The 15,393-nt window shown below is 36.1% G+C and overlaps 1 protein-coding gene across 6 annotated transcripts in view; it reads right to left on the reverse strand.

Annotated features, from left to right (window-relative positions):
• PHYHIPL (phytanoyl-CoA 2-hydroxylase interacting protein like) overlaps window positions 1-15,393 on the reverse strand; it is a 140,598-nt gene that overhangs the window by 9,192 nt on the left and 116,013 nt on the right. For all 6 annotated transcript variants that reach the window (XM_075025528.1, XM_075025527.1, XM_075025525.1 and 3 more), the window contains exon 2: window positions 1,381-1,577. In XM_075025528.1, coding sequence (XP_074881629.1) covers window positions 1,381-1,545 — 165 coding nt within the window. In that variant the 5' untranslated portion in view covers window positions 1,546-1,577. The remainder of the gene's footprint in view (window positions 1-1,380; window positions 1,578-15,393) is intronic.

A 15,393-nucleotide genomic window follows, 5' to 3' on the forward strand; every position in this document is an offset into this window, starting at 1 on the left:
CTTATCTTTATTACACTCCCAAGTTCCTTTTTTTTTTTCTTCTCCATTTTAACACTAGCCTCATCATTGTGATATAGATTTTGAAGTGTATATAGTGTTTGATCTGCTAGGGTGGCTCTACCTTTTACAAAAACGAATTTTACAACTTTACACCAGTTTGCACATGAATGAAAAAACATGTAGATTAATAAAATGAAAGAAATCAAAAAGAATCCATCCCAGTAAGCATTTATATTAGAAGGTATATTTATTTCTGCAATATAAGACGGGAATTCAAATCCAAAGGCTGTTAGTCCAAAAGTAATAACAGTAAGAAAACCAAAACATAGCCTACTTTATTTGCAATTATAATTAAAAATGGGTCATAATAAATGCCTATTGTAACATTAAATTCAGTAGTGCTTCACAAGCTGATTCCTAGCAACTGCAACATCTTGGCCAAACATGCAAAATTCTCGATTTCAAGCAGTAGTAAGTGATTTTTCATTACACTTACTTAATGTATATGTTACTTCCAACCATTCCATTAAAAAACCCCAAAACTCAAGTAAGGAAACATGAAAATTATACACCTGCTATTTTTGGTGGAAGTATTTTCTGGTTATCCCACTGGTTTATAAACCAATAGTAATTTAGGTGTTGATAGAATTAGAGCTTTCATATTTGTCTGGATGGTTATTTGTGCCTTGGCAAACCTTATCTTTTAGAGATATTGCCAACATTGTTTTTAAATTTGCAGATGATTGTGTTGTTTAATCTTCTATCTCATTCCACGTTTCCCTAGATATCTCAGTATTTCAACTATTCTGAGGTCAAAGCAAATTTTGCTGGATTTGATAAGTACAGATTCTGCAATGCATTCAATATATCCCTGCATCAGTGGCTTGAGGAAAGAGGCCAGATGAATATTCAGGTCACAGTGCTGAATGCTGCAAACTAAAATTGCTGGAAGCCTTCCTAGAAGTGCATTAGAATTTGTGACTCTTCTGTTGAAATGACATGTTGCTCTCATGAGTCTGTCACTGAACAAGGACAGGCATAGAATACATAAATTGTTTAAATAATGATTAAGAACTAGTCAGGAACAAAAATGTCTGTCTTGCAATACATTGTACAGGTTCCAAAACTGTTTTCAAATGAAATAGAAAAGGTAATGTTCAGTTCTCTATGAAACAAATGTATTTGTGTATACACAAGCATAGGCTAGAGATGGAGAAGATATTCTGAGTATAAAAAAAGTCAATCAGATTAATAAAAACCCACCTTTGCTGGATGTCCAATACCTGTTTCCCATGGTCTGGCTTTGAACGGTTAATAAAACACTGAGATTCATCTATTCAAAATCAAGTATTTCCATCTTGATTTTTAAATGAAAGTTACCTTGTGTTTAAATTTGTTGGAATTCTTGTTTTCTTTCTTGTTGAGATCGATGAAGTAATGAGTAATGCGGTCCTTGGATTTAGAATCCATGTCCCAAGAAATCTTGAAGGAATCGCATGTGATGTTACTTATTTTGATGTTATGTGGAACTGGAAGTTCCTCCATCTCTGCAATCCCACTATCTTGTGATTTATTCCCTGCATAAAAAATACGCATGATTCGTTCAGTTAAAGACCTATTAGATATCTGTTTTCTGTGCTCCAATACAATCACATCTCTGAACAGCCTTTCATGAAGTCTGACAGGTGGTACTCAGAAGCAACTTTGAGGTACAACTATGCAAGACTCAATGTCAGTGATGGGAAATACTGGAAAGGGAATAAATTCCTCACATGAATAAACACTAATAACATGTAAGCAGACTGCATAGACTGGCTAGTACCACAATTGTGTGCAGTTGAGAGTTTGAGAGTAAGAAATGTCTGAAGCTATCTGGTGCTACCATATTTAGTTAAGATGCCAGCAACGTCCAGAGTTAACACACAGTTAACATAATGGCCCTATCCATACCGGTCTGTGAAATAAATACAAATAGAAATCATTAATCCTAAACCTATTTTTCAAGCACAAAGTAAAACAAATCCTTCAAGGTTTACAGATGTTGTATTTATATAAACATATGTATACACATATATAAAATAATGTTTCCTTCACAATGAAACAATTAACAGCGATCACTTTGTTGAGGTACAGTAAAAGCAACATACACACCAATTTCATTCTGTGGTCTTTATTCTCTCTATTCTAATTGCCCAGTTCAGACCCTGAAGTTTCCTTGGGATGTTTTTTCTAATTTCTCTAGATAAACAAATGACCATTGACCTCAAGAGGCACCACAGGTTCTAAAATTAGGTCTTCCCTTAGTTCCCAAGGCAACCTTGTAGTAGAGCATTTCGTGAACACTAAAACTCAGAAACATTAGGTGATCTTGCACTATATAAGATACAAGTGAAAAGTGAACAAAGAATAAAAAAACCCAGAAAGATGAGAAAAATGAGTGGTAAAAAGGAAAAAATAGAGAAGATGATGTAAGAGAAGGAGTAAAGAAACAGAGCATAAAAAAAAATAAAAATCAAACATAGAAAGAAACAAAGGAGAAAAACAAGGCTAACATCTGTGTAAGAAGGAGAAGAAAGCTCCCAAATTCTGTCCAGATGAGGAAGGTAGAAGACCTATGCAGAGATGTGAGGCAACACATTGTCAGAATTATTTTTAGTCCCATCTAATTATAGAAAAAGTATTTGTACTTCCATCATAACTGATAAAAAACTGGGCACAGAAGGTGAATCTAGTCAGTAATAATAATAAAAATTTGACTTGGAAAACAGTAGGGACATTTCAATCTCTCAACAGACACTCTCAAAGAATTATACCAACACCTCAATGCAGAGATATTAAGGTTGGCCTGATTGTTCAAAATTCTCCTCATGGATATGTGAAATGCAATCACAGAGTCTGTGAAATCCATAGATTTCCAGCTAGTATTCTGAATAAAGTAATTTTACTGATGATTTCAAGAACCAGTAATAACACTTTTCTATTTTTGTTCCATTTTATGCATTTATACCTAACAGGTTGTCTATTCTTCAAACATCCTATTGCTTCTTTTTTATTTTTTTTCCTTTTCAACTAATATCAAAGTCAGGTGGTGCATGGTCTTGCTCAAAATCCTACACTATTTATGCCATCCACAATGACACTTTCAACAGCTGCACTGGCTGCAGTAGACTCAGAAATACCAGTCATTACTGAAAGCTTTCTGTTCATATGAAATACGTGGTAAGTGCTTTTCCCAACATGAGATTTCAGAAAGCCAGCAGGGAGAAAATGCATTGCTTGCTTTTGTAAGCATTTTGTATCTGAAAAATGACTGAAAGCTGTACCAGGTACACCAAAAAGGGTATATATGATAGCTCTTCCAGGAGCAAGGCTTTGTGTTTAAGCAGAAGATGGAGTGATACTGCTGAGGTTCTCAGACCTCCTGGAGAGCTGGATGGACTCAGATCCCAGCACACTGAATAACTGAGTAAAGACCTGAACAGACATGCACTCAGGAAATCCAAGCCATGTATATCCACAATACGTTAATGTCCAACTTCTTTGCCTCAAAAGTCAGCTTCTATACTCCATACCTATGGGTATTAGCCATGTTACAAATAGCCAAGGTACTTTAAGCTTCAGGAGACATGTGCAAAGCAGTAATGACCATTGACAAAAAGTAACAGAGATGAAAAAAGATTTTGGAGCACACCAATGACAGTCAAAGAGCAAAAGTGCTTCTGTAAATGGGTATTGTTTTCTGTACAATTCTTGGAATTAATGTCTGGCATACATCTTTAGATGTCTGTGCTCCTGATCCTTTTAATTTCTTTGCTTAAGAAGTGAATAAACAGTTTAAGTAAATGTCTAGCAGAAAATCTCCAGGTAATTTTTAGCAACATTTTAATATAAGTCTGAGAAAAAGAAACCACTTGCATTACTAAGTGCTAAGCTATCCTTTTTTTGTGATGGAACAAAATCCCGAATAAACACTTTTCTGAAATCTTTAAAGCTCTTTGAAAGTAGAAGAAACCCCAACATTTTACAGATTTTGAAATACAAACAGAATATGAACATAATATGAAAGTAAAATACCTCACAATTATCACCAGTAAGCAATACTCCGTTTCCCTCATATTTAGAATATGAAGTATCTGTCATATTAGTAAGCCATACTTATATTTTGATACATATTTGTGTAGTCCTGAATGTCAAAATTCATTGAGTTGACAGGCAGTAATAGGAACCTGATAATGATACACAGTATTAATGAGGATGATGATTCAGCAAGTATTGGTAATGGTAACTTTTGAAAAGCAACTGGTGTACCATTGGATGAGAACAAGGAAAAAACATTAAAAGCACGCTTCTGCTCTCTTAGATTTGACTGATCCTAGAAACCAAACACGCAGGTGACCAGCTTTGCCCACACAGCAGACACCCTAGCATTCAGACCTCGAAGAAATTTTGGAGAAGCATTCTCTTGCAAAGCATAACCTCTAACTCAGAATCCTGGTCCTGCAAAAAGTAGTGTTTTTCAATGTTAGGAACAGCATTCTGTCCTGAGATGTACTGGAATATGACATAAAAACGTGAGATACAGTCCTTGACATCACTGCACTGTAATTAACTCGAAAGAAATGAAGATGACAGGATAGCACAGAAGGAGAGTAAGAATATCCTATCCAGCCTGCTACTGTACATACATCACTTATAACTACATCATGTGGAATATTTCCATTAGACTTTATCAATATTATAAAAGCATTACAACTACTACAATACATAGTTATATAAGACAAAATAGTAAGAATGAGCAGAATTTTCAATAGCAGAAGGGTAACTTTGAGCTAAACTTGGAAGTCAGGTGTTTAAGAAAATACTACTATCTGCTGTTAAAGTGGGGGTTCAACTAGGATCTGATAATATTGTCAACCAAACCACTTAAAAATGCTGGCTGCTACAAAAGACTGCTTAGTGGCCTACCTGCTAGTTAAAACTAGAGACTTCAGGTATGTGGTAAGCGAAATACAGGTGTCATGGAGATCAAAAACTGACAGATATAACTGACTAAAATGGTAACACATTTGTACCTTGCCTTTTTTCCACTTGTGCTTTGGTGAATATTTTGAATTGTTTTTCACACTGGAAAGCATGTCCACTTCAAGCCACTTCTTCTTTATACCAGGATCAATTTAAAGAATAGATCAACATCAGGAGATAGGATATCTATTAAAAGCAGAAATAGCAGCTGAACTTACTCAAAGCCAGCATATAGCTGCCCTAAAGCACTCCAAAACTCCAGCTGAAAGGAAGTTACTGCTGTTACGGATGTGAAAATAGGTGGAGAAGGCCTTAGAACGGGCTGCTTTCATGTTAATCGCTTTGCCACTTCACTGAGGCTAAACTGATCTTTCTTTGACGAAGCATCACAATACAGACAAAAATTGAAAATGAAAGTAGCATGGGAAATGTTGCTCTGAACAGCTTCATATCAAAGTAACATAGATCAGCTTCCAATTAAAATGGCTACTTCATTTTGCATATTCTTGTTGCTTCAACGCTGGAAGCCACTGCAGGACTGGATAGAAACACTGCTTTCGGGTCTCTTTTGGGCAGAACTTATAGAAGAGCTAGTAGTCAAACAAACCTGGTCTCCCTTGCCAAAAAAAACTAGGCATGTCATCCCTATGTGCTGCAGAAACACCTCTGTTTAACAACAAAAAAAAGAGTTTACTTTTAGAACAAGCAAAAGGGCCCAGTGATTCTTGACCCATATAAGTCAAAGACCACTCATGTGTGCATAGGTCACACTAGAAGCATAAGACTTTAAATTTCTTCAAAGCCAAAGAATACATACAACACGCCAGCTTTACTGAGATCAGCTGGAGAACTGCAAGATTAATGTTTTATGCTCCTATTCACAGGCTTATCTCTCTCTGCCACATCCAGAGTTAAATTTCAAGTTAAATTGTCTAATCAATTTTAAAGCAGTTATGATACTCACTGCTGCAGCTGAGTCAAAATGCTGGCAAATGGGTAACAAACCAATTTTATTTATATACACATAGACACACTTAATTTAGTATCCTCATTATATCTTCTACTTACATAAATTATCTCTGAATGGGAAAAAAAGGCAGAAAATTCCCATTGAACATTCATGGCTTTCATCTGTCACTATTGGAGACAAATGATAAGACTTGGAAATTGGTTAAGTCCACACCGAAAAGATTTGGAAAAGGGTGTTTTTTTTTTAATTTGCCTCGTCACTCAAAACAAGCTGAACCATTACATCTGCGGCAGTGGAATGATGGTGGAAAAGAACCTTAACACAACCTCTGATTGGTAGTTACTAAGATTTCACAAAAACTGATTTTTTATAATTTTAGAATACTTGATCTTTTTTTTTCCCCCTTATTTCTAAAAATGCAGAACTTCACAGCAGGGCAAGCGAGTACATGCCTACTAATTTTTCATTTCACAGACAAACTCTTCATATTATCCACAAAAGAAATCCTGAAAGGGCTTATTTGTAATCCACCTTCTAAGCATACTTACAGCTCACAGAAGTGAGTTTTATGAAACTAGACCAATAAAATAATACATTTCTGGGTTCCTGTGATCTTGCTTATAGAAGTTTTGACTCTAATATTATCTTGGCAAATACATTCCTGCTATTAAGCATTAATAATGGAAAAAAATTAACTGAAGCAGGATGATATACATTTAATAAAGATATAGAATCCCTAAACATACAACTGTATTTCCCATAGTTTGAATGTTATTCATCATTTGGAAATACTAAAAAGACGGGTTCACACTCAAAGGTTGTATACCAGACACACTGCAGTAGAACTCCTAAGTATTCAGAACTCATGCGATTTGTATTCAGCAACCAAATCACACCCTCCTTCCCAAAACTCCATCCATAACACTAATATGCCACCTTTCACAGCATTAACTATGTAGCTTGCTGCACTATGCAAGCATGAAAAATTATCCAGCAGTCAAGAAACAAATTCACAGATAACAGAACCTGCAAATGACTGAATACAATGACATAATAGCCATCCATCAACAGGGAAAAAACTACAAATATTACAGCCTTAATGAGTGTGATTGCTTGTACTCAGTGTGAAGTAAACTCGTGAAATATTCATTCAACTGCAATGGTGTCCATTAAATCTGGAGTAATTAAAAGAAGGCAGGGCTGGGTGAAATCCTATTGTCTGCTGGAGCCGTGAAAGTATCCCTTCAATAATCATGGATGACAAAATATAGCTGTAAAATACTACTATTTATCTGCAATTTAGACTTGGATACTAGGGGGAATAACCATCAAAGTAATATAAAGCTTTTCATATTGCTATTTCCCCTTCATGGGGTTTAGATGTAACCAATTCAGGTATTTGTCCAATCTCTGGACAAAAATTATTTATTCATTTTATATGTGGAAGAAATGTAAATATCTAAACAGAATCTGGAATAAAGACGGGGGGGGGGGGCAGGTCTGTTTGAACCATCACTCAAACAAATTCAGAGCTGTCCTGAGTAGTGGTGGAAATTTACACATCCCTGAAGTGATGTAAATGCACTTTATATCACAGAGCCCAAACATGTCAGGAGAACAACCAGAAAAGAGAAGAAAGCGATAAAATGGCTTTTCCCCGCATTACTCTTGTTGACTGTGTTTCCTGCTAAGGCTTTGTCCTTCTGTCCCTCAAGATGCAAATTACATCAGCTTAATGAAGTGTAACTTACATTTTAATTTAAACCCATTATGAACCCCCCTCAACATGTATAAATAGATTTGCCTCTTTTGGCATCACACTGGAAAACCTCCAGTTGTACGGACAAAGACAAATAATCTGGTTCTAAGTTTCTTTGTACTCAGGGATAAATCCTCAGTGTCTTCAGAGTCATGTTGTGGGAAACACAGAATTCTGATGCTTTTGGAGCAGACATTCAAAAACCACTACTATGCCTTTCCTAAGCTGCCAACACCATTGCCATGGATCTTTGAAAACATGTTCCTAAAAGATTCATAAAAAACATTGAGGCATTTTGGGCTCTCAGTTTGTACTTCGTAAATCTCATGCTTGTCCTTACATCTGAAATTGTTGCTATTAAGAAGTTTCTTTATTTGAGGCTGAAACTCTTTGCATTTAATATGGTCTAGATTTAAAGCACCACAACACAACACAAACAGTGGAATGCTTGTTAGTGATGGCTATTTCCAGTTACAACCCTTCTTTTTCCAGCTGTAAGTTATACCGAAACATCCTAAGAGCTCGCTAGTCTAGCTACCACATTCTTAGCTGAGGAGGTGACAGATGAGTACTTGAGGACAGCAGTTTCTTAAACTGTGATTTCACAATGATTTGCAAAAAACACCTGTTCAAAACCTCAGTTTAATTTTCCAGTAGACATGCATATATTTAGAGATTTCAAATAAACATAGTGTCAAAAGTCATGGAATCTAATAATTTCCAAAGAATTTAACTGAAAATACAGAAATGTCACTACTTCTTAAAGTCAAGGCACTCATTTAAGGTTCAGTTAAAACTTGGTAGACAAAACCAAAGTAAATAACAGGTCCTACTCAATTTCTATCTGAAGACTGGTTGTTCTCTGAATTTACCTCTAGCAGTAACAAAGAAGAAACTAGTTGAAGACACACTCAAAAAATGAGATCTTTTGACATTTGTGATGGGGAAAAAAAGAAAAGATGATGGAAAACTAGGTTATATAAACCACATATTTTAGGGGGACTATACAGACAATAAAGAAGACTAAGCCTATGTAACATGTCAAGCTCCTGCAGAACCTCCACCTCTAACACTGACCTGTGGCCCAGGGTTGAACGTTTGCTACAAAAAAGAAAGCCTAGATTCAATGGTACTTGTTCCATTCATTCAAACCATGGCTGTCTGTGCTAAAGCAACTCAAAGCAGCCTCTAGGTTGCTGCAGTTTTTTATGGCAGGTAAGACACCCAGAAGCTACTGAACTAACTGGGAACGCCAAAAGCATAACGAAGCCCTGGTGATATCCCACAATCAGCAACTGGGAGGAAAGTCAGTGGAACGGTCATCATGCCACTTCTATTGTCACCACAATATTCTCCTGCACTGACATAATTTCACTCATCTGGTTCACATAGTTTGGGGTTTATCTGGGCTGCTGTCATGTAGAAGATAGTGCACTAAGTGCTGCACTGTACTGTCTTTAGAAAGACACACAAGATAGTAAACTCTTCAATTACTTCTGTGAAGTGTCAGCTCCACAAAAAATTAGGAATTTGATCAGGGAAATGTGTCTAAGGTTTGTGAGCCAGAAAATAAGCAAGGTGAGACTGCACCCCATAGCACAAAATTAAATGTTAACGCTGGATCCTTAAGACATTCTGGGAAGATACCTGAAAATGAAAAGACATGTAGATGAGGATGAGAGGCATAGAGGAATAAACTATAAGGTAAAGCAATTTCTGAGACCCTGAAAGATCAGGTTTACATTATACACAGTTACCAATAGCACATGTAATAAACACACCAAAAGGCAAACAAAATCTTATAATGCAGAGCACATATTTTTAAAATGTCACCTTTTTCAGATCTTAAAATACATCCATTGGTGAAAACAGAAAGTGTTTTTCTCAAGTTAACATTTTCAATACAATGAGAGACATTAGCTATGACCTTTTGAAGTAGAAATGTTTGATGAAAGGGGATCAAGTTCATAAAGAGCACCTAGGTACCATGATGTAAGAAATCCTCTTACTATATAGTGATACTAACAACTGTAAACAACTCATTTAGAAACAGTAAAATGAACAGAGATATCTTTCTTTATACCTTCTGAAAGAGAAAAATTTGTACCTTTCCTTGCCTTGATAATTCAGCTGATTGGTTATATATCAGCTCTATAAAGGTAAAATATTAAGTTTGTAGTTCTAGAAAACTGATATAGACTGACAATATTTGAGTGCTAGAATTCATTCTGAATTCTCCAACTTACTGTGGAGGTATTTTATTTCCTCAAAAATTCATTAGGAGGGAGAATTCTTCTTTCTGTATAACCATCAAAAATGACAGGAAAGTGCCAGGAAATTATGTATTAGCTGCATACTTTAAATTCAACTAAGTAAAAATACAATATCATATTTTTCTCCTGAGCTCTGGAAAGAATGGGTCCCTGTCCAACTGCTAGCTATATAAAATTGTTTTACATGACCAGGACTGTATGTCCCTACCAAGCAAATAATTAATTTGAATATCAAGAATTTCAGTGTTCACTGCAACACCTTGTTCAAGAGAGACAATGAAATCACACAGAGGAACTACAAATACAACAACATTTATAAAATTATCAAGTTAAGGCTGTTATTTGTTAGGCCATGCAAGTGGCACTTCTCCAGGATAGCTATTCTATTTCAAAGTTCAACTTGCTATCCATAACCACGTAATTAACATTTATGCTTTATTCGTGCGTCTTTTCATGTACAAAAAATTAGGGAATAGTCTCAGGTTCTTAAATGTCTCTCTCTCCTCTCCCCCAGAATCCTGGTAAACCAACTCCAGATACAGATTTTTATATTTATATAAGCATATTTAAGATTATTTTCTAAATAAGTATCCTCATAAAACCAATTCCTACATTAGATAAAGAGAGGATGCCTGGCTCTATAAATCCTGTTAGAGGGATAAACCCCTCTAAATCTTCTCCTCATTTCCTCCCCATGTCTGATACTACTGTTGTACATTTTCTAGTAAGATAATGTGCATTCTGTCCAAAATTTTTAAAAATAGTTTTGAAAATAAAGCATTACTTATTTATAACTATAACATGTATATCTATATTTACTGAGTGTTTTTGAAATGTTCAAATACATTCAGATTCTCTTGTTACTTGGTTTTAACTCAAGGCTTAATTTAGCTGTTTCCTACTAACCTACACCATTGACTTCAGCAGGAACATTCTACATTGCAAAACAAAGAGAACACAACTAGAATCTGCAAGCACAGTTGTACTTTTAGTACAGCTGTCTTCTTCAGCAGAGAAGGTACCCCAAAACTGTGTCTACCTAAAGCACTGAAAAATCTCAAGATTGTCTAGTTTCTGTATTAAAGAATTTCTCTCAGCCTCTTACAAAGGACTCAATTCTTCCTCCATCTCACATGGAGGACAAATATACTCTACAAGTGGTCCCATGATTCAAATCAGGAGCAGCCCAATATCTCAATCCTGCCACTGACAGCAACAAATGTGCAGGCTCTTAGTTCTAACTGAGCAGTGCCCCGCTCTCTCCCAAGCCTCGTTACTCACTGCCTGCTGTCAACTACAGGACTGAAACCTTTTTCTGCAAGCAGCCTCTCGTTTCACGAAGGCGGCTCAGAGACTCAGTTGCTACCTGACAGGAGGTGTAGTACGGCAACTGAAGGACAGTGCATAATGAAAGAAAAGCATTCAGCACAGCCTTAAAATTTCATCATTTGCTTGAATACTAACTCAGCTGAGATGCTCATTTGCCCTTAGCAAAAGCACTTGACTATCATCATATGTATTTTGAGATCTTGTGCAGATGGGACTTCAGGGGCTTAGTTTCCTCAAACGTGTAAGTATGTCTTCCACTAACACCAATGGGAATACACAATGCAAATGTGGCAAACCTGACAGCTAGTAGTAGCAAATAGTTACACTGATAGATTTTGGAATACAATTATGTCATCAGAACTACAGGGCTTTGGTTTACAGCTCAAGCATTCTCTCAGCGGACACTGAATGAAACATTAGGTTCAGTAGGAAATTAAGCATATCTGTACAGAGAAGGTTACTATAATTAGTAAGCAGAAATCAGATAGTCACATTATAACATTTCTGTGGAATATAAATTTTTACTTAGATACAAAAGTTTCAAGAGTGGATTTGTAGGGCCATATATACTCCTTCAAAGATAAAGATAATAAAACCCAAACATTTCTTTGCTTCTTAAAAATGACAGCAGATACAGTAACAAGGAAAAAGCAGGAACAACATTCATTCCTGCGATAAGACCACAGATGTCTGTGGAATTACACCTGGAATAAATTTTATACAAAAGATGTAACCTCTAATTCAAAAGCAAAGGCTACTGTCCAAAAGATTTTATACATATGACTTGCAGCAATGTTCATGTGCAATGCTGATATGATGTACTACTGTGGAAACCACTAAAACTCTTACTATGCTAAGAAAGAAGAAAACACTAACAAAGACCAATATCACCCTTGGGTGGTAAGTCTCCTCAGCCTCACTTTCCATTCAGTGAAAAAGGCAGTTTCCTAAACTGGATAATCTGAATACCTACAGTTAGCTCTCACATTTAACTTTGCCCTAGAGGAGCCTAATTCTTTTCAGAGACTAGAAAGAGAAGTCACAGCAGTTGAGAGATAGCTGAAGTTACCCTTTGTAATTATTTCCTAAATTACATTTGTCAATTCTCATGATTCTCATCATACAACAGCAACATCTGATAATTTGCAAGATTCCCGCCAAAGAGACACAAGAAAAAGAACATCGGGAAAAAAGTAAGTACTACACTGCAGCCAATTTCTGAACTCCCATAGCAAAGAAATGTACATATCACTGACTCAGAAAAATCCTCTGGACTGATACTTTAAAAGGGATAAACTTTTCAAGAATAATTTCTCTGAATTTCTGTGTCAAATACTTCAGAGTTTTTCACTTATCCCCACAATATTTTTTCTGAAAACACTGATAGGATCAAACGTCTCAGGAGCATTTAAGCTTGAAAGTGGATGAATGTATATCTTGCTAACTACAATTATAGCTAAATTATTTAAGGACCACAATTTAATTAATTAATTTTCATTAAAAATAAATAATGCATTCAATTGCATCATTAAACTAATTTCTCAAAATAATTGTTTCCTCTTTTGTTATTACCATAAGGAAATTCAGATATATCACTGAGTTGTCCTCTGTTGTTATCAGCCAATTGTTCCAATTCAGTGCCAATTCTTCCTTTGATTTTTGACCCATCCCTACCTGAAGCAAAAATTTAAGTAACATTTTGTAACATCTTCAGAAGTCCCTAAATGATTTAGAAGAGTCTTACTGAAATCAACGCGATTTAAGCTGAGTTACTTGAGAGCTTCTTAAAACATGACTGCAAATATCTAACAATTCATATCTATGGCTGCAAGTGAATTGCAGAGGCACATATAAGTTTCACAAACCCAAAGCATAAGACAAAACCTGGCTGAAAATCTGATCAATGGGTGATATGGCAAGGCTGACCTTATTCTTTCACTAAGATTAAATTCCTATTGGATATCCTGATGTCTTGAAAGTATTTACTATTTATACTTTACTCATTCAAAACTAAACCACATTTTCAGAATGTCAATAGCAGCCAAAAACGTAGCCTTTCTGAACTGAGTACTAGAATGGAAATAGATGCAATAGAGTTTCCCTTGCTCCTTATGGATATTTTTTGGAAGAAAATTTTATGCCTGTGGTGTTCCACAAGGCTGGGCCACTGTTACCCAACTTTTCCTCTTTCCTTTTTGCATCTTTATTGCACATAAGTTGAGGAGTGTTAACTCACTAAAATGCTAAGCTAAACACACACATGTGCACACAAAATTTAATTTTCACTGTGGGGAAATTATGAAAAAGGAGGAACTTAATTATCAGATTAAAATATGCAACTGGAAGGTTGTAAATAATCATTTAGGTACACATTTCTTCACTAAGGACCGGGAAAACTGTAAGACACTAAAAAACCACGTAGCCCAGAAGATTAAATTGACATGCCATCATGCCTACTTTTCCCCTTATCTAAGATACGCAGATCTACTGATCCTACCATGCTCTAAGGACTGGCCAAATCTTTGTGGTAGAGAGCTGAGGAGAAGTGGTGGGATCTCCTTTTATGACCCACGGATATCAAAAACCAAGTAAACTGATTTGTCCAGATAAGCTGAGACTGAGTGCAAATGACACCACCAAACATCAGCATCTTGCTCCTCATCCTGTCTGCTGAGTGACTCATAAATGCAGAAAGATTTATACCAATACACTGTTCCCACTAAAGTTCTCTTAGACTGCTTATACTAAAGAAGTGGTTTTATTTTTTACTGTATCTCATCATGTTGAAGCTAAACAAGCTTCTCTGCAACCTTCTATGGAATGAGAATTGCAGTGTGGCAAAAATAGCTACAGCTGCACTACAACTCCTACTGGCACACCATCGGTTTTCGTGCCTCTGACCATCAGAGCTAGGCTAGTGCAATTCTACCTTCTTGAAATCAAACAGGACATTATAGTAGACCGCAAACACTAAGCCACCACAATATTTACTACTAATTAAAGTAATGATCCCATTTTGTTCAGCACAGCAAGCTTACAGTACATGGGTGGTAAGTGGCTCTTCTCAGCATGTGTTGACTACAAGATGCATTTTAAAAACAAATTTTAATTAAAATGAGCATTTCTCAGCTGCTGAAAGGGAAAGAAGGTAATAAGGGATGTAAAAGACTCTAAACCATCCTCTAGCTTAATTTAAATGTCATTTTAAAATTGAAATTAACTTTACAGCCACTTACATATACTGGAATTTCTGTATAATGCATACCTTCAGTTATACAGAATTCCAGATTTTGAAAGGAAATAACTGCATCAGAAACACTTCTATAAAAGGAGACCAATTTATCCAGTGTACTTTATTCATTTAGCTGGAGAAGCCTGCATTGTCAGGTATCTATGCATCCTTATGAAATTCTGACCATAATTCAGACTGCACTCAAACCCATTTTGTGGTGTATTTTTGGAAGGATGTTATCTTGGTACTGTTTTGCTGGAAAACAAGGAGTGACATTTTTCAGTAGACTCCCATCCTGTTGCTCACTAAAGGGACAGATTTGGGAGCAGGAAGGGATCTGGAGCTTCTTATGGCATGAGGTTTTTCTCTTCTGATGAATAAACAAGTACAGCTGCCTCTGAGACTGTGGAACTGCCTACATCTCCAAGACTAACACTGTAAAAAAACAGACTCATAGATGAAGGCTCTGACTGTATGACCCTGGACAAATTGCTTGGGGCCAGATTCCAACCCAAGTTACACTGCTCTGGGTCACTGGCCTAATTGCTCCAATGCTCTTCACCTAACACAGTGTAACTGAGGGCAAAGCACTGGCCTTAATCTTCTACTGCTTTTAATATTAACTGTATATTAGAGAAGTGAGTGGCCTTTCATGATTTGTGCTTTCACATGTCACTAAACAAAAGAGAGAGACAAATACATGCTTTCATTTTAGTTTATTACTATGAACCTCACGCTCATACTTGTTTACCTCATTCTTACGTGGCTGGCAACAACTTGTGCCATTTATTGCAGCTGTGTCTCAACC

This window comes from Buteo buteo, chromosome 4 (genome assembly GCF_964188355.1).
Source record: "Buteo buteo chromosome 4, bButBut1.hap1.1, whole genome shotgun sequence".
NCBI classification, from domain to species: domain Eukaryota; kingdom Metazoa; phylum Chordata; class Aves; order Accipitriformes; family Accipitridae; genus Buteo; species Buteo buteo.